Raw genomic sequence first — 19495 nt, 5'->3', positions numbered from 1 at the left:
CACCTTAATCACAATATTGTCTTATTCAGAATAAGGTCAATAATTAGATTACGGCTGTCCGTGTAAACATAGTCATTGTGTTCACTGCTGATTGGTTACTCATATGACATCAGACGACACCACGTGGACAAGCACAGCACTGCTCTTTTAAAAGGACATTTCCGAATGACAAACCGCACCCTTTTGGCAACTGTCGAACAATTACGAAACCGGGTCACTAAATTGATCTTAACTAACAATACAAGTTGGTAAAGCAAACAGCTAAATAGACAAAGGAGCAGAGTTAATTCAAGCACTTCTTCCATTTTGGATGGTGCCAAAATTTTGATTCATTTGTATTCATTGTCTTCATTATGGCTGCTCCATTGATCTCGCAACTTGGTGTAAAATTAACCATCAATAGAACCCTAACTTCCTTTGTTTTGCATCTGGGCCAATACTCGAGTACTGGCTTGCTTGTGTTCATTTGCTTGGATGTGTTTCTCGTTTTTTTTGGCTGCGCTATGGATTTCTGTTATACCATGATGAGAGATTCATTTACCCGTCTGTTCATCTATCTTCCTTCCTTTCCAGGGATTCTGAGGGTCGCAAACTCTGTAAGAAAGTGAAAGTGGATCCAAGTTCAAAGACGGCTGGATTTGAAATCCTTCATTATAAGTAAGTGTGCTCTCTGCATTTAGAAAGCTTTTTACTGAGCAAGCTTGATGTATTATTGGAAATATTACCAAAAGTAGCAGATAATAAGCTCACAACAGGCACCGTGATTAATTCTTCTGCTTTGTCTGTGTGTGTTTTTTTTTTGTTTTTTTTTTTAAACAGAGATGGGACCTTTCATACAGAATACAACAGACCAGCCACACTTAAGGTAATTGAAGTGAAAATTGTGGTCTGATGTTCTATTGTGAGAGTGAATTGAAATGTAGTTTTCCCTATACTTTAGATGCAACATTTTCTTATTTGAATCACATTGGAAATCAGGACTTTGGCAACTGTGAGCTCTGTACTTTAAGTAGATGACCGTGTAAACAGCAGGGTTCCATACATTTTTGTTTCACAGCTGTGTTTCAGCAAGTTATTCTCTTTACTAAGGTGAGCTTATTACGCCTCCAAATGTACTGGATTTGCAATGTGTATGCATTTTATTGAATTTATAATAAGCAATTGAGGAATGGGTTTTACTCAATAGGCTCTCATCTGTAGCCAGTAGATTGATCTCTTATTAGTCATTCATCCTCCCAGTGCATGTGATTTCGCACTACACAAACAAGTAAGGCTTCACACCGTAGGCGCTAGTTTGACAGTGTAGTAAAACTATATGATTGATCCCGAATCAACCCACCGCCTTGTGTTCATTTCTTCCACCCACCTTGTCCGTAGCTGACTTGGCGTTAATGAATGGTTCTGCAGTTAAAAATGAATGAGCTCATTGCAGAGAACGGTGAGCTGCCTGCATGGAGGAGCTGAGGTTTCTCATTAAAAGCATCTTCTGTTGGGTCTGCTATTGTTCTTCCTTTCCACGATGGTGATTCATTATAAGCGCGTATTTTCCAAAAAGTACCTACTTTGTCTTGGTCTCTCGGCTGATGGATAATCATGTAAAAGTTGTTGTAGTCTGTTAGCAGTAATTATGCCTTGTTGTAGTTTCCAGTGACCTTGTAAAATCTTAATGGAGAGTATAGATTTTTTAAATTTGTGGGTCTCATTGTTTAAAGATTACACTATTCGTCAGCGTCATTGGCACTCAGGAGGCAATGAACAGGAGTGTTTTGACAGGAAAACATGATCGGTCACTGCTTCTCTAATAATTGCCCTTCTTTTCATCCTCTACTTCTTGTTTCAGTCTATGGTGGCGTTCCTGAAAGATCCCACAGGAGCCCCCCTATGGGAGGAGAACCCTGAAGCTAAAGACGTTGTTCACATCGAGACAGAGAAAGTGAGTATCTCTTTTAGGCCAGACGAAGATCAGCTTTCCGTCCTCGGTGTTCGCCTGGTGTGGGAACTGCATGCCGGACAAAAGCAATGAGTTAGACAATCTGCAAGAAGTACCAGGCTGTTCTGCTGCCTCCAGAGACCACATTTGGCTGTGATACAAGGACAGGAGCATTTCGGAGCATATGCAGCTTACGAAAACAAGCCTCAAATAGCAGAGCATTCCCGAATTTGGAAACTGACAACAGAATTTATGAAAGCAAAGCTTAATAGGAAAGAGAGTCAATTTTTCTATATGTGAACACACATTTATCTAAAGCGTTTCCCTGCTGAGAGGGCTGCACTCAATCAGAAAGCAGCCCTACTCATGGAGATGAGATGGCTTTGCAACTCGTTTGAAGAGCGTATTGATTGCTCAAGGGGAGTGTATGCTTGGTGGCATATTACATATTTTGGGGTGTCAACTGCCAAAAGCAAAGCTCAGCTGCAGGAAGCAATCTCATAATGAAGCGGGAATATAAACAAAACTGATGAATGACATTTCCCTGAGTGCTGGTGAATCCATGCATGCAATCTAATGCGAGACGTTACTTTAAATACTGTATGGCTCGCTAATATGATGATTACATCAAGACCTTGCTAGCTAAAAATGAACTATTGGTTATCACAACATGTATGGGGAATCTTTTAATGCTTTTTTTTTTTTTGGTATAACTATACATTATTAAAGTCCAAAGTGTAATGTCCACTTGGACAGATTAGTCTGTCTACACCGGTCCTGTGCCTCATAAGCTCTAAATTATTTTGATCCTTAAGTGATGAGATCCTGCACAATAGTTGTATTGTTAAGAGTTAGAGGTAATGGCCTCAATACATCCTCATCCTAAAAAAAAAGAAAAAGCCGAGCCATTTCTCTTATGGGGCTCTGTGTTGTTTTGTTTTTTTTTCTTCTTCCCTACAGGACTTTAAGAAGCTGCTGAAAAGAGAAGAGAAACCCATCCTCATGATGCTTTATGCTCCCTGTGAGTCACCTGATGATCTACCTTCTTTCTGTCCTCAGTCACTGGTGAATTCAAACAGCTTATGTTTCAAATCCTGGACACAAATGGCTCTGGTTTAACTGTAAAAGCATTAAAGGTTAAAGCCTGGTGCTTTTAGAATTTGCTTAGTATGTCAAGTTAAAGGTTTACATGACTGAAAGTCTTGGTTCTTATATTAACATAAGACATTTAGAAGTAAGGACGAAGTCTGTAGATAACAAATTTAATTTAATATTATCCTTTCGCATTATATATATTTTTTTGAAATCATTTTTTTTTTCCCACGTACAAGATTTAATTGAATTTAGCGTGTGCTTATTATTACTCCATATTCCCGAAATGGAGTCACTATCTTTCTTTTGTTATGTGTACTGGTTTAGATAAAATAGCTCTAGGGTTTTATTTAATATGCAGAAATGCATTGAGTATGTAGTTGAATAGCAAGTGTAGGAATTGAGGATGATAATCATTCTTTATTTAGTGGCTTTTTCCAAATTAAATGCCAACTCGCAATAAAAGGGGAAAACACAAATAAAAGAAGCACATAATTGCTCTAAGAGGTCAAGGGAGAGCTGAGTAAATTATTGATGTAAGTTTTGAAACATGAAAAGGAGGTCCAGTACAGATGAGCACACAAATGAAAATTCACCTTTGGTCAGATTCTTTTATTATAGTGAATGAAAGTGATGAATTTAATACCAAGATTTCTATCACCTAGTGATAGAAATTCACTTAAATTCAGTTTTATTTGTGCAGTGCTTTTAATAATGGATATTATCACAAAGCAGCTTTGCAGAAATATAAATGTAAAATTTCTATTCCCAAATTTATGTACGTTTATCCCTAATGAGCAAGCCAGAAGCGACGGTGGCAAGGGAAAAACTCCCTGAGAGGCTATGAGGAAGAAACCTTGAGAGGAACCAGACTCAAAAGGGAACACATCCTCATCAGGGTGACACCGGATAGCGCGATTATAAATAAATCCCTTCTATAATCGTGTACTATATGGTCAAAAAGTGCAATTGTATAACCAGGAAGTTCATAACCGGGAGAGTCGAGTGCAGAACTGTTCACAGCCCTAAAGCTATCATAGCAAAACTGTTTATATCAATTGCAGTCCAAAGCCTTGTTTATGGTTTCTAAGTGGTACCATCCTCAGTAATCTCACTGATCTTTAGGCTGGTGCCATCCTCAGCAACAGCCAGTGATTTCTAAGTGATGAGAACTCCAACCAGAAATTAGGGCATCAGGCAGGTCAGGAGAGCAGAAGAGGTTCACTGGTGTCTCAAGAGTAGTATGTTGAGCTCGACAGAGAGAGAGAGAGAGGGCAATGGAGAAAGAAACGCAGATTATTAGCCATGCTCATTGTCACATAATGGTTAAAAACAATGCCTATTGTGTGCAGAGTGCAAGCAGGGACTCTGGTAAGACTAGCTCTGACAGCATAACTAGAAGGGAGAGTCAGAAGGTAACACAGATATGAGGGCTCCCTGGGACACAAAGCAGAACATCTGGGAGTGAAAGGGAGACCGCATCCAAACATCCCAGTTCATTAAAACACTTTATGCTCGTGAACCCTTCAGATCCCTCCTTTAGCTAAGAAAAAACTATTAACAAAAGGCTTGACTAAACAAATAGGTTTCCAGCCTAGATTTAAACACTGAGACTGTGTGTGAGACCGAACACTAATTGGAAGGCTGTTCGATAACTGTGGTGGGTTTTTTCCCCTAAGCGAGATCTGGGTTAATCAATAAGTTTGACAGTCTGAATGTCAGTGAACAAAATTGTTGTTTTGTTTTGATTTATTTATTTCATTTTTGTTTTAATTGAGATTCCATTTGATTATCTTTATTTTGAGTTTCTATTCATCCCGAGCTTTAGATCTGATATACACTTGTTATATTACCGATTGATGTGGGTGAAAAAAGGAGAAATATATATATATATATATATATATATATATATATATATATATATATATATATATATATATATATATATATATATATATATATATATATTTGAATTTCATCAGCAAAGCATGTAGAGTTAATACCATATCAGCAGATGGGTCAATGGTCTATGTATATTGTAAAGAGAAGGGGCTGAATAACCGAGGCACCCATTAATTAGTCCATAGTCCAGGATACTGAATGACACTTGACTTCCCTCCAATGTCTATCCTGGTGCATGTGAAGGGCACTTCAGCAATGACTCACTTAATCAGTGCTTATTGAGTTCAGCAGGGCCTGAGGCACTCGCCAAACCTACTGAATCAAATCATACATAGATTTAGGTTTGGCTAGACTCTCAGCATTGAGATTGGCCTTCTCTACATCATTGTGACTTTACATTGTGAACTAAAGTCAGGAAATTTTGATCATTTGTGGAGAGATATAGATCTGTTGTCCCCCGCATGATGAGCTACTCACTGAGAGTGACTGGGGCTTCCATCTGTGTGCAATTGGTTCTGGCTCTGTTTGAGCTTTGCCCTTGGTTATCCTATGATTACTGTCCTTGGGGCTGGTTTGCACATGTTGGGTTTTTTTTTTTTGGTGTGTTAATGCATTTTTATGAGCCCAATAAAACAGTTTTGTTACTATACAAGAATAATAAACTACCTCACCAGCATCACATTGTTCTCAGCATAAAAAGATAGAGACATTTGGTGCCCTTGGATGGTACAGAGTCCAAAAGCTGCAGATTAGCTGCCAAGAATCTGGTGCAATAGTAATCATTTCTTTGTGTAAATTGATAAGGCAGGAAACACTGCAACAGCACTACGCCAAGCCAAAAACTACACCGTGGTAGGTTCGAACTGGTTTCCCTATATCTGCAGCCAAACTGAATTCAGAGGAAGTGGATAAGATACCTTTAAATACAGGAAAATGGTGATATAAAGCTGATTCACATTTGATTTAGCCGATAAGGTGGACAGAATAGACTACAGAATCAGACAAAATTGTTGTCTTTTAAACAAGGTACGAGTGGTGATCTCTAAACAGCTAGATACAACAGTGTGATTGGCAGGGTTCCTCATGTGCTGCTGAGGAAAAGTGTATAGCTCAGAGTTTTATGCTGAATACCCAACTCGCAATGGTGGTTATCCATTCTAAATCATAAGCCACATTTCTTTGCTGTAAAACAATAAACAGTGATGTTTCAGTATATTGGCATGCTACATTATGTCGTCTCAGACATGTTACATTACTTTCAGCTTAGGGCTAGTGCAACTTGCTAGAATGCAATTCTCTGCAGTGCTCATTTATGATTATTTGTTATTTCTATAGTATGTGGCTGTTCGAGGCAACTACTTCCACAGTCACCTAATTTTACTGTTATGAGATTGTTCTTGTGGATAACTACAGCACACATTCTGTGTAGACGGGGAAAAAGGATGTTCTGTGCAGCAGAATTGTGAACATAGTATTTTGTAAAGTTGTATACTGTAGTGTTTGCTGAGATGATGAAATTCTGCATGGTTATTGAAAGCTACACACAGAGGGCTGCCCCAGGCTGTTCATGTAAGCTTCATTCGTAGTCTCCTCTTTTCCCTCTCTGTCGTTCTTTAATCTTTCAATAGCTTTCCCGAGACGTCATTTTACCGAATTGATAATTAAGCACCTCAGGGTAAACACAAAGCACGCAATTCTCTACCTGCCTTCAATATAGATGCAATATTCTAAGAAACTTAAGAATTTATAGAGCACACCCTATGCACTGTGTTTATTTCAGTGTCCTTTAAAGATGTGAAAAGTTTTCCGAGGACACTATTACAAGTGCTATAATTTCTGTTTTCTGTCAATTTCTTTCTCCTCTTTTTCCTCTGTGACACAAAGGGTGTGGTGTATGTAAGAGGATGCAGCCCATCTTCCAACAAGCTGCCACAGAGACGAAAGGGAAATATGTAAGTACTTCTCTATTTGAATAGAGCAAACTTACCCTAGTCTAAAATTCACTTCCTCAGCAGAATAATTGATCAAACCGATCGCTTAGTTCTTCTCATCACTTTCACGTCTGACAATTTTGTGAGTTTGTGTTTTGTTTAATGTTACATTTAGTGCTGTTCAGGCCTACATTCTGTGTATGGATTGTACAGTATGCCAGATTAGAGGCAACGCAAGACGATGCACACTACTGTCAGTTAAATGCTGCTTATCACTACACACTTCTGTAAACACCAATATCTCAGACTCGTACGTGTGCAATTTACTTCACATTTTCTAGTAAAGTCAAGTACAATTTTTTTTTTTTTTCCCTCTCATCACAGGCAAGTGTAATGTTAGGAATTAGTTAATGCTCAAAAGTCTCCATACGTATGTTTGCCAGCACCACATCAGTCGTGTCTGTCAGTGTCCACGTCACGGCTGGGCCGCAACACTTCCAGTCTTTTCGGATTTGTGAAGAAGTTTGGTAGCAGTGTCGTGTGAGATGTGCTCGCCATGTTTCCTGTTAAAGTCCATCGCGACCTCGTGACACCTTCACGATCCAGCCATGAGAATGATTTCAATGCGTTGTTTCTTTTAAAAAGACATTCTTAAATTATATATATATATATATATATATATATATATATATATATATATATATATATATATATAAACATACACACAAGTACAGTTGTGCCCAAAAGTTTGCATACCCCTTGCAGAATCTGCTAAATCTTAATACTGTTAACTAAATAAGAGGGATCATAAAAATCCCATGTTTTTTTTTATTTAGTACTGTCGTGAAGAAGCTATTTTACAGAACAGATGTTTACATACAGTCCACAAGACAAGATAATAGCTGAATTTATCAAAAATTACCCCGTTCAAAAGTTTACATGCGCTTGATTCTTAATACTGTCTCGTTTCCTGGCTGATCCAGGACTGTCTTTATGTTTTGTGAGAGCTGTTCATGAGTCCCTTGTTTGTCCTGAGCAGTTAAACTGCCCACCGTTCTTCAGAAAAATCCTCCAGGTCCTGCACATTCTTTACATTTCCAGCATTTTCTGTATATTTGACCCTTTTCCAACAGCTATATGATGTTGAGATCCATCTTTTCACACTGAGGACAACTGAGGGACTCGTACACAACTATTACATACAGGTGCAAACATTCACTGATGCTCAAGAAGGTAACACGATACATTAAGAGCCAGGGGGATGTAAACTTTTGAACAGGATGATCGGTGTAAATTGTTAGTATTTTGTCTTCTGGGAGACATGTAACTCTCTTAGCATCTGAAGGGCAGAACTAAATGAAATAAATATATCTTTAAACAAAATACTAACAATTTACACCAATCATCCTGTTCAAAATGTGTGTGTGTGTGTATGTATATGTATATATATATATATATATATATGTGTATATGTATGTGTATGTATGTATGTATGTGTATATATATATATATGTATATACCTATACACCTGTATATAGGTATAGGTATGAAACATTTTGGCAGACATTTTGCTAAAATGTCATGGTGGTTTTTACATGACATGACACAATCTCAGACAAACTGATAAGTAACACAGTGCACATGTTAATAAACATACTAAATACAGAGAATAGATTATACAATGAGCGATAAACAAAACAGTAACCACTAAACTGTATACAACAAACTCCATGGCACAGTAGTATTTTGATCATGTAAACCCTGGTTATAGTCCTGAGCAGCAGTATAACAGCGCTTACACTATCACAATACTACTGTGAACATTTTAAGCAAGAGCAGTTGAAAAGGAGAGTCTAGTAAAGGAGCAACCGAATCAGTATTGCGCGGCTGAAAGGCCCACGTGGCCTGCTCTGCTGTCCTGGTTTCACAATCTAAAATCTCTGAACATGCACCAACAGTTGGCTCAGATCGCATCACCACAGGAACGAATGTATTTCTTCTTTTCTTTTTCTGGAGCTGCAAATGAGGACTAGTTTCACTAATTGGAGCGTGGTTTATTTCTCTTATTTGCTGAATGAACGGTGGGCTGCACAGACAGCCTGTAAGCAAGCCGTTCGTTTAGTTTGCATAATGAACGTCTAGCTTGTAGGAAGAGATTTGCTACTTCCTGCACGTTTGCATGCGTGTGTGTAGGATGCCGATAGTGTTCAAGAAATGAAAAGGGGTTGGCCGTTTCCATCATGCGCATTTTTCACTGTACTGTTGGAGGCATACAAGCAGCTGGAGATAATTTGTAAATTGTTCTTTTAAGGTGTACGTTTGTGTGGGGTTTTTTGTTTTGTTTTGTTTTGTTTTGTTTTGTTTTGTTTTGTTTTTTTAATATTGAACGTTCCAGATTGGTCTCTAATACCTGCTCAATAAATCTGTATCGAATCTTTCTGCTTAATTGAAGTTAATCTAGCTATTTGTCCAGCCAAAAAAGAAAATGCTATTCAATAGACAGGCAAATTGTGTTCTTTTATCGGGGGGGGGGATGTATGCCACATACTGTCTGTGAGCCTGTATTACAAACAGATGGCCAAGTAAATAAATAAAAACCCATCAAAACACCTCTGTTTTTAATAAGCCCGGCTGCGTCTCACAATAATTCCCCAAAAGTATGACCCAAGCGCTTTATTCTGTAAATGATTTAAAAATCATTCTTGTCTCAGATGTTGTTGTTTTTCTTTTCTCGAAATGAAAAACTGGATTGCCAAAGGGAGAGCCGTGTATTCGTCTGTCGCATGTTTCAGTAGCATACTGAGCTGTGAATATTGCTGAATAAAGTTTCCACTGATTCCACTGCTGGGGCTACAATCAAGTGGATTAGTTTTAACCTGAGTAGTACTTCTATCTATAAATGTCTCCAAAACCAAAGTCTAAACAAGTCTATTTTCAATTATTTGACACATGCAATGCACTGCACTGGAATAGAGCATGTTCTACAACTAAATACGTTCGAAATTGATATTGGCACGAAAGAAGCACTTAAGATAAGACCTTGCAATGCCGACAAGGAGTTTTTAACGCGTCCTACTTCACTGAAGGCCATACTTTGATGTTGTTCTCGTTTAACACTCTTCTGTTTCCACCAGGATGCAGCCATTCATCTTCATTTCCCAGAGTTCCATTTTGTTTTATTTGATCATTTGTTACTCTTGTCTCGCTGCAGGTATTGGCAGGGATGAACGTTCACCCAGCAGAGTTTGATGGACTTAAGCAGGAGTTTGACGTCAAAGGCTACCCAACCTTCTGCTACTTTGAGTGAGCCGGTCTTTAAAATTTAATTCTGCTGTCACGTAGGCATGAACCTATGAAGCCTTCATAAGTCATTTCTGCATGGTCTATGAGTCCAGTGCTTAATGTTCTTCGTTCTGTAGCTTAAGCTTTGGCATCTTTTAGTTAATGGCCTTTGGGAAGGATTGGTCGTTTCAGGCCAGAGGAAGGTGACGCTTGTGTGAAAGTAAAAGAAAGCAGGTAGGATGAGCAGGTAATATCAGAATAAGCCACTTGAAATTTACCCGGCAATAAAGTACTTTGGGTTTATACGGTGATAAAATATTTATTTTCGAGGACACTAGCAGTGGGAGATCAGAGCTAAGGTATAAAAGCGACTGCTCTCTTGTTCACATCCTGACGACATTAGCTCAAGCAGAACACATCAAAACATCTGCAGACATTACATGAAGTGTTCAATTTGTTGTAATACCAAAGAGCTGCTGCTTAATAAGCATATACCATGTGTAGATTCAGTTGGGGGGGGGGGTTGTGCAGGTGTCTCAGATCGATTAATGATTGGCAGAGGTGTCTCCCTGGCAACATTTAACAACCTGATAACAGTGGTGGAAAAGAGGACAGGAATGTGTGTAACTCTTGCAGGTAATAAAATGTCATGCTATTGTGTATTGTGCAGATTTCTAAGCTCTGGTGCATATAGAAGTTGGCAAAAATAGCAAAGCTTTTCCTGTTAGTTAAAAACTACACTGATTAACATCAGATTGTCTTGCGAGCAGTGATGTAGAATCTGCACGGTTATGACTTCTGCTTCTATAATAAGATTTAGTGTACTTGCGTTATGTGTTTTTACTGTCAGACTTGCAGCTCTGCTAATTATTCACCCAGAGGCTTTCTGTTAGTGGTTTTAAAAATGCATGGTAGAGCTACTCAACCTGAAACATAAAGATTCTATATATTCTTTTTTTTTTTTTTTTTTTTTTTTTTTTAATTGCTAGCTAGATTACGATCATGGCTGCTTAGACACACAGATGCTAAGTAAGCTGGGAAGGCCATTTAGATTTCATGGTTCTGATTTCCACACGAAATTACTTGATGCCATCTACTACTTAAATAACCACGTCCAGATCAGTTCGTCCAGATGAAAACTGTGGGAGGAAGAAGAGAAAAAAATCTTTTTTTGGTTTGTTTTATAGTATATTCACCACAGAAGCTGTATCAAAGGTGCCAACATCTATGGTTTAGCCAGATCTTTTGACCCCTTGCTACAGGGAGACAGTTGAAATTTATGCTGGTAGCTGTTAACTAGGTGATCTTTGACTTGTGAATTCCTGAGCCAATAGAAAACAAGTAGGTAGAACTGCGGCCTCTTTAGTTGGTAGAAAAATGGTGGAGCTGCTTATTATTAAGTAACCAATCTTTATTGGAGTCTTTATTGGTCACATATACACTACAGCACAGTGAAATTCTTTCCTTCGCATATCCCAGCATGTCAGGAAGTTGGGGTCAGAGCGCAGGGTCAGCCATGATACAGCACCCCTGGAGCAGAGAGGGTTAAGGGGCTTGCTCAAGGGCCCAACAGTGGCAGCTTGGTAGTGCTGGGGCAAGTACATGGCCCAGTCATGTTGCATGTACAAAACAAATTGTGTCAGTGCAACTCGGTTCAATCATGTGGAACTGATGTACACATTTGAATTAAGTAAAGCCAACACCTTTTTTTTTTTTTTTTTTCTTTCCATTGGGGACTTTTGCCTTGCCGTCTTCTTACTCCTGCTTGATGCACATATTGCGGAAAAATAGCCGTCTCGTCCTCTGATACACACTATGGTGGGGGTTTTTTTTTCGTCTTGTCCCCCACCCCCAGCTCTGGTCTTTTCCTGTTAATGATATTGGCACCTCTATAATATAATAGTAAGCAGTTAATAACGAAGGATTTAAGGAATGAGACCGCTGGCTGAAGCCAGGTCTGACGTGGACTCGGCTTGATCTAGTGCAGAACTTTTCCGAGTAAACAAGTACTGAAGAGTATGAGGTTTGTTTAATGAGTAGATTCCCATGAGAGCATCCCTCCTGCCCTCATTTCTATCCAGAGCCAGCAAAAGCCTTGATCCGTTAATGAGAGCAAAGAAAGTTTCTCTGAAGTAATTTGAGGTCAATATGGCTCAACATGTGCACTAATAATCACACAGCAACCATTGTTCTCTTTCTTAAAATGTCTGCCTTTACATATTTCACCCTAAAGAAAGCAAGCATTATCTAATGGATTTTAAACAGAAACACACACACACACACACACACACACACACACACACACACACGGCTTTTAAATGTAATTTGTTTCTTTTACCACCACATGCTGCATCTCACAGTGTGGTCAACTTTATCTGGTTTCATTCAGTGTTAGACACTTGCTCATTCAATACTAAATGTATGCCATTTTAATTATGGAAGGGCTAATTAAACGCCACTCTCCGCCCAATCCGTTTTCAACGAGCCATTAGCCATTGCCCTGAGGGGAGTCGCAGGCTAACAATCGCTCAGCGTCATTGCTTACGGTAATGAGACTCCGCGAGCTAAGTGCCAGCACTTTGTTTCAGCTCTTTGACTGCAGACGCTGCTTTTGTTTAGTTTCTGTTGCAGTCGTTTACACTCTGAACCATCAACCCCACTGTTGCTTGTTTCTTAAGAATAGCCACCGAACGATTCAATATCGAGCATGAAAAGGATCGTCAGTGTTCAGTTAAGTTGATTTGACTTGAACTTGACTTACTAGACATGTCTTATAGAGTGTATTGGCCTTGAGTGGAGGGCAGTTGGATCTAAAGGCTTAAGCTGTTGCCATTTTATTTTTCTTTAACATTCAGTACATGTAAGTGCAGCCTGAATCTTCAAGACGGCTTTATTGGCTACATTAACGTCTTTGACCTCTAGTGCTAAAGCTTCTCAGGATTTTACCCATGTCTCTCTAGCAGTTTCTTTTGACAGTTATTGTGTCCTACAAACATTTTGAAGAGCTCTTCAATGAATGAGACTCCAGTCCATCAAATAGATATCATGTTTCCTTTGTGAAAGTCCAGACCTCATGCCCTTTATAAGAAATAAGTGTAATCAGGTGAGCTGTCTGGTGACTTGAAGAACTGCTATGTTGCTTTTGGCTCCCCAGAACTTTCTGCTCAGTTGCCACACACAGCAGAGCAGACGAGGACGGAACGTTATTACAAAGTATTCATCTAGAGGATATAAGGGTAGAGCAAAGTCGCACACGTTTCACACTGCCTGACAGCTTTCAAGGTCATGCTAGGCCAAACCCAATGCACATGATAAGTGAACAGCTTCCATCTGTCTCAATATTAAATCTGACACAGGGGAACTAATGCAGTTTGATAGCTTTCCTAGGCTTTTTTTTGATACACTAGCATGATGCATCAGATCCTCATTGATCAGTGACAGTTACAAAGGACAAAGCAGTGCCCCCCCACCTCACCCCCACCTTAGCTAGCATAGCACTTATCTGCCTCAAATGTAATTATTTGTGGCAGAAAACCCCGAATCAGAGCAGATAAAGAAACCATTACCTGTGCATACAGATGTGCTCATGCATACAACTGGCTCCAAAATAAATTACTCCTTGCTTTTTGTTTTCTCTTTTGGAAATGCCAAATTACAGTTCTAAACAACTGTTCTTGGTGTGCAGTGTTAATGTGGATTAGTGAAAAAGCCTCTTTAGATGAGGTCTTTGATTAAGCTAGATGCTTTGAGAAGTGTGCATTAATTAGCTTTGGTCCCGGCACTCGTTTAAAATGTTTATCTTGGCTGCCACATAGGGATCCGTAGTCTTGTAACGCAATCCTTTGGTGTGCCGCTACAAATATGCTGTGCCAACTAATAAAGCTTTATTGAGATGGAAAAATAAATTGCAACGCCACTAATTTATCAGTGTAGGTCCTTTTAAATTGGCAGGTCACATCGGTTTTTGTAAAAAAAAAAAAAAAAAAAAATTTACTTTTTTTTTTTTCCAGATGCTTGTGAAATGTTCTTGGTATGCAGTCAAATATAAGCTGTTGTTACTTTCATTTCTAAAGCCAACTCATGACTGATGGGTAAGGTTAAAGACACTCTTCTGTCCCCATGTCCTAGGAAGGGAAAGTTCCTGCATCACTATGAGAACTATGGAGCCACAGCCAAGGACATTTCAGACTGGCTTAAAAAGTGAGTAGAGCTGCATGTGTCCATGTCTATGAGCACCGTCCTGTCAATCATAACCCCATCTAGGATAAAGCACACACACACAAACACAATCATTGCCTCCAGGCAAGTGTAAAGGCCAGTTTTTATTAGTAGAAGACATACTGTATTGAGGCCCTGGTGCTTAGGCACTGCTCAGTTGATTGAGTGCATTGTCAAGGTAGTTTTTAAGAACAGCAGAGGATATACAGAATAAAACATCAGGTCCAAACACTCACGTGGGCCTTGTGGTATAGATCTAATGATTTTATATAGATTTTTTTTATTTTTTTTTTTTTTACACCTCTTTGTCTGGTCCATGGGCTAGGTAACCAGTACCTGAGATTCTGGGTAGTTACACTGTATAGACAGATGTGTACCAATCATGGTAACTATTATAGACCACTAGGAGTGTACATAAGTAGTAGAAACTAAGAAATGCTAAATATATCCTGTTTATTCTGCTTTCTCTAAGCCAGTGATTCTAAAAGTGGGGTTTTTAAAGTGTAGCTTGTGAGGGTTTTCTTTGTTTATTCTTATTTATTTTTTTTAATAATAAATATTGTTACTGTGATAGAAATCAACATTATCCCAGCATTATCAAACTTGTATTTATTGCATAGTTTTTAGAGTTATTTACATGCTTGACTGATTACTTGAACTGAAGGAGTTTACTCTAAATCTCAGTCATTTTAAATATATATATATATATATATATATATATATATATATATATATATATATATATATATGTCATGTAGTATGCCAAAAATACCTATAAACAGTGCCAAGTTGGACTTAATGACAACTCTTATAAAAAATTTGTTCCCAGACTGGTAAGTTCAGAAATAGAAAGATGTATTTGCTCTGATAAATAGGCAAGATATTATTGTACACATTTCGATAACGAATCTAATATTTGAATAGTTGAATCATTTATCTAAAATAGATCTCTACTGAGGGGGTCTGAAGGGGAATATATTTTATCAATTGCCACTTGGGTCCCTGGCTGCAAAACATTTGAGAACTAGTGGCGTGAGCCTCAGGGCAGAAAACAAAACACTGCGATATTTTGGTTTCTAGTAGAAAAATAAGCAGAATTTATTCCATTTGTGTCTTTTAAAAATGAAAGACACAAATGGATTGTTATTCAAAGCAGAATTAAATCACCTGTTTTGAGTACAAGGCCTGATGATATTATTATGCAACGCACAACAGGATTATTACAGGAAGGCCGCTGATTCATCTCTCGGGAGTACTTGTTCTGATGTAGTCTGAAATGGTTGTGAATTGGCCACAGTCAGGAAACGACTTGGATTTAAAAACTCCACTGTGTCCCGTTATGAAACGCTGCAGCTGGAGCTGACAGGTCTTCCTGTACAACATCTGCACAAAGACCTCTGCACCTTAAAGCTCATTTAAGCTGCCTTTATCTTTTCAAAAACTAGAAGGTCATGTCCGCCTGTTATAGAGAAGAGTGTGTTCCATCTTCCTAAAGATGTTTTTGCCCGTCGTCTCATACCTTTTTTGCAGTCTTGAGAGTATTATTTGAGCTAGTCCAAGAACACTAGAGAATGTGAATGCACGCAGAGGTTGAGTGAGTGTGTCTCGCCCTCAATTATCGGCTGTTGGTCATGGAGCAGGATTATTTATGAGCAGATGTCCAGAATTGAAAGTGAAGTGGAACATCGGTGTCAAACACAGCACACGCTATATTTGCTTTATCGCATTAAAAAAAAAAACAAAAATTGGAACCAGCCAAATCTGAATAGAGAGACTACTAAAAAGAAAAAAATGTGCAGTAAATAGTTTTTTTTTTTTTTTTTTTTTTTTTTTAAGCAATGAATAAAAACTTAACAGGTAAATGCTGAAACAACATACGTTCATACAGAGTAGTATTTAGATTTTTTTCGCAAAGGTGTCAATCTAAATTTGAGGTAAATCTGCCAACAGCTTTTTACACATGGATGTGTTCCATTCAGACTTTTTTTTTTTTTAAATCCACCCTGAGCAACTTATTAATAACAAATTAATACATGACATAATGATATGAGATCTGAACATATGAGATGAAGTGACATCTAAGAGTTTCATATATATATATATATATATATATATATATATATATATATATATATATATATATATATATAAATTTCATTGATATGGTCAGCTTTGGTTAATGGTTTCCTACATTACCCACATTGCCATTGGACTACCTGCTGATAGTGTCGTCAGTGGGATTTAGCTCTCACTTAAAGCATAGATGCAAATGAGATTGAGATGCAAATGAGACCTATGAGATTTGCGTAGATCCGATGATAAAGTGTTGGGGGGGCTGGGCGCTGAACGTAAACGGTGATCGTACAAGGGTAAATAAATAAAGAACCGGTTGTTTCAATAAGTACAGCATTTTCTTTACATTAAAAACTACGTCTACAGTATAAAGGGTAATATTTTATGTATTTGAGGTCTGAGATGGAACGGTGGCGAGAGAGGGCATACAGAAATGCCTTTTTTTTTTCTTTTTTTTTCTTCTTTTTTTTTTTGAGGGCAAACAGTTTGCAGTTTAGCTTAGCATTGCCGTCTAATAAACCAGTCTTAAATAGCCTACACAGAACACTTCATCGTTTATAACATGAGATTTTGGCTGAATGTATTCAATCTTGATTTTGGTCAAATGTTGCAACAATATGTCAAAAGAATGATGTTTTTTTGGTTTGTTTGTTTATTTTTTCATTTTGTGAAAAGTGACATGCAAGTTACTAAAAAACAATAATAATTTTTTTTCTAAAAACGAACGTCTCGTGCCTGACCATGACAACAGCACAAGTTCTCCGTGGACCAGTTGTGGCAGGTTTTCTCTATCCCTGCAATGTTCTCACTTTTTACTTACCCCTTACCTGTTTGCATCCCTGCTTAAAGAGACTGTTGAAGCAGCAATGCCCCCCTGTGATGTCTGTGTGGCAGACTGCTGCTAACTTCGCACAGGAATAATGAAAATGCAGAACCAGTCAAAAAAACATTTGCGCCAGAGCACAGTTTGTCCCTTAATAGCCTCCTGCAGATGTAAGACAGGCTAATAAGAGGCTGTGTTAGGTGCACGAACATTAAATGGATCCTTTTGTGGGGAATAGAAACTTGGCCCATTTTTGATTTTCTTTTGCCCAGGAGTGTACAGCTTGAGATTTCATTGTATAAAAAATTTGTATTAATGTGCTCTCTCTCTCTCGCTCTCTCTCTCTTTCTCAGCCCACAGCCTCCTCAGCCCAAGACCCCTGAGGTACCGTGGGCAGATTCGGACTCGGCTGTCTTTCATCTGACTGACGAGTCCTTTGACACGTTTCTGGAGGAGCATCCCTCAGTCCTGGTCATGTTTTATGCGCCCTGTAAGTTCTCGGCTCTTGTTCGGGTCTCGTGCTCACGGGCTGTTTAGCAGTCATGTCCACATTTTCACATTTCTCTAGGTGAGCAGCGTAGATTGTAGCAGTCACGCCCGTGACTTTCCCCATGTTCACTATTGCTTATCAGACCGTATATACCAGGATAGCGGTGGATCAGCCTTGTGCAGAGCCGTGGCATGTCGTTATTTCCATCACTTTGTATCAGACATTTAAAAAATCATATCAGGGGGGAAATAATGACTTATGATAATGAAAACGTGGCAGGCTTGTTTTATTAAATTATGTCACTTGAGTTTTTTTTTTTTATTATTATTTATTTATTTATCTATTTTCAAGCTCCGACTCCGTCTCAGCTCTCATAAATTTTAAATCAAACACCTGAGACGGAATGTTTATTCATGTCTTCGAGCACTGGATATATCCCACCTTGTCTCCACGCACACACCTCTGTCTTCATCACGTTATCTCTAACTCTTACTCTCCTCGCTTATAAAAATACACTCAACGACTGCATGCAACCTCGCCGCGGAGAACCGCTTCGCCTTCAGCTGTGCTGCCAAAATACTGACACAAAAATGAATGCATGCTTACGTCACTGACAGAAGGATGCACAGGTTTCATTTTCACTCTCCTTCTGTTTAATTCTCAGAGACAGACATGCTTTAACAGCTTCCTCTGGCCCTTTTACGGATATGAGTAATAAATCCGCAAGGCTGTGGGATGCAGTGTCCCATCTCCGGTTATTACCCAACCCACTCAGCAATATTGGAGCACTTATGAAGTGTGTAAATGTACTCTTTTTTTATTATTCTTTTTTTTTTTTTAGCCTCATGGTCACTTTGAGTCAGTGACCCGTAATGACTGGCCCAGTTAGCACAGGTTTATGTTCGTAGCCCTGTGTGAGTGTATAACAGGTGCAGAAAACTCTCAGCTTTAAGTGATTAGAAGAGCAGAGTAATGCTTTTCCAACTGAACGCCGACCATTAGTTTTAATAACCCACTCATTATGACTGCTTTGGAGATTGTGTTCCTGCAGTTCAGATAGTAAACAACTCTTATGTAATTTACAGCCCTTGCGTAGTTATTTATCACTCACAGGGATGTGCTTTTAGTTAACTTCAGTTTATAAATCAATCTAATGGGACTCATCTAGGTTTTTCATGCAATATGTAAAGAATGTACAGAGTTCATTCATTTACTAGTTTGCCTGCACACACACACACACACAGATATACTGACCTTGTCTCTGTCTCATATACACCTCTCTTCCTCTCACTCTCCTAGTCTCATCTCTCACTATAAAAAAAAAATTCATTGCTTACATACCACCGTGCCGTAGAGAATCCGTTCTGTTTCAGCTTTCAAAAGCTACTTTCACGAGCAGTTCAATAGAAATCCTTTTTTCCCCTCCTGTCAGTCAGTGTTTGCTGGCTTGTTGCCCAGGTTTGTACAAAACAATACAACTAGTCACAAATGCTTTAACCTAATCTAGATTTTTCTCCCCCCCAAACATTGTTAGAAATCATGATTAGAACTCAGAGTCCGATCGAAGGCCGTTACGGTGTCGTCGTCCTCGTCTTCATCCGTAGCCTTTTGTTTGACAGCGCTGTATGTTTCCTCCAGGGTGTGGCCATTGTAAGAAGATGAAGCCTGAATACGATGAAGCGGCCGAAATCCTCAACAGAGAGGAAGATGTGAGTGCACATTTGCTTCAGTTTTAAACATCTGTGAAATCTAAA

At 38.7% G+C, this 19495-nt stretch overlaps 1 protein-coding gene across 2 annotated transcripts in view; it reads left to right on the top strand.

Moving 5' to 3' along the window:
• Positions 1–19495, top strand: part of pdia5 (protein disulfide isomerase family A, member 5) — a 55349-nt gene that overhangs the window by 18545 nt on the left and 17309 nt on the right. For both annotated transcript variants that reach the window (XM_017469507.2, XM_017469508.3), the window contains exons 4-12: positions 574–657; positions 820–865; positions 1841–1933; positions 2891–2951; positions 6809–6876; positions 10067–10158; positions 14266–14337; positions 17605–17741; positions 19380–19450. In XM_017469507.2, the coding sequence (XP_017324996.1) occupies positions 574–657; positions 820–865; positions 1841–1933; positions 2891–2951; positions 6809–6876; positions 10067–10158; positions 14266–14337; positions 17605–17741; positions 19380–19450 (724 nt within the window). The remainder of the gene's footprint in view (positions 1–573; positions 658–819; positions 866–1840; positions 1934–2890; positions 2952–6808; positions 6877–10066; positions 10159–14265; positions 14338–17604; positions 17742–19379; positions 19451–19495) is intronic.

Source organism: Ictalurus punctatus, chromosome 6 (genome assembly GCF_001660625.3).
Source record: "Ictalurus punctatus breed USDA103 chromosome 6, Coco_2.0, whole genome shotgun sequence".
NCBI lineage: Eukaryota > Metazoa > Chordata > Actinopteri > Siluriformes > Ictaluridae > Ictalurus > Ictalurus punctatus.
The sequence above is the reverse complement of the archived record's forward strand: the minus strand, read 5'-3'. Positions and strand labels throughout refer to the sequence as shown.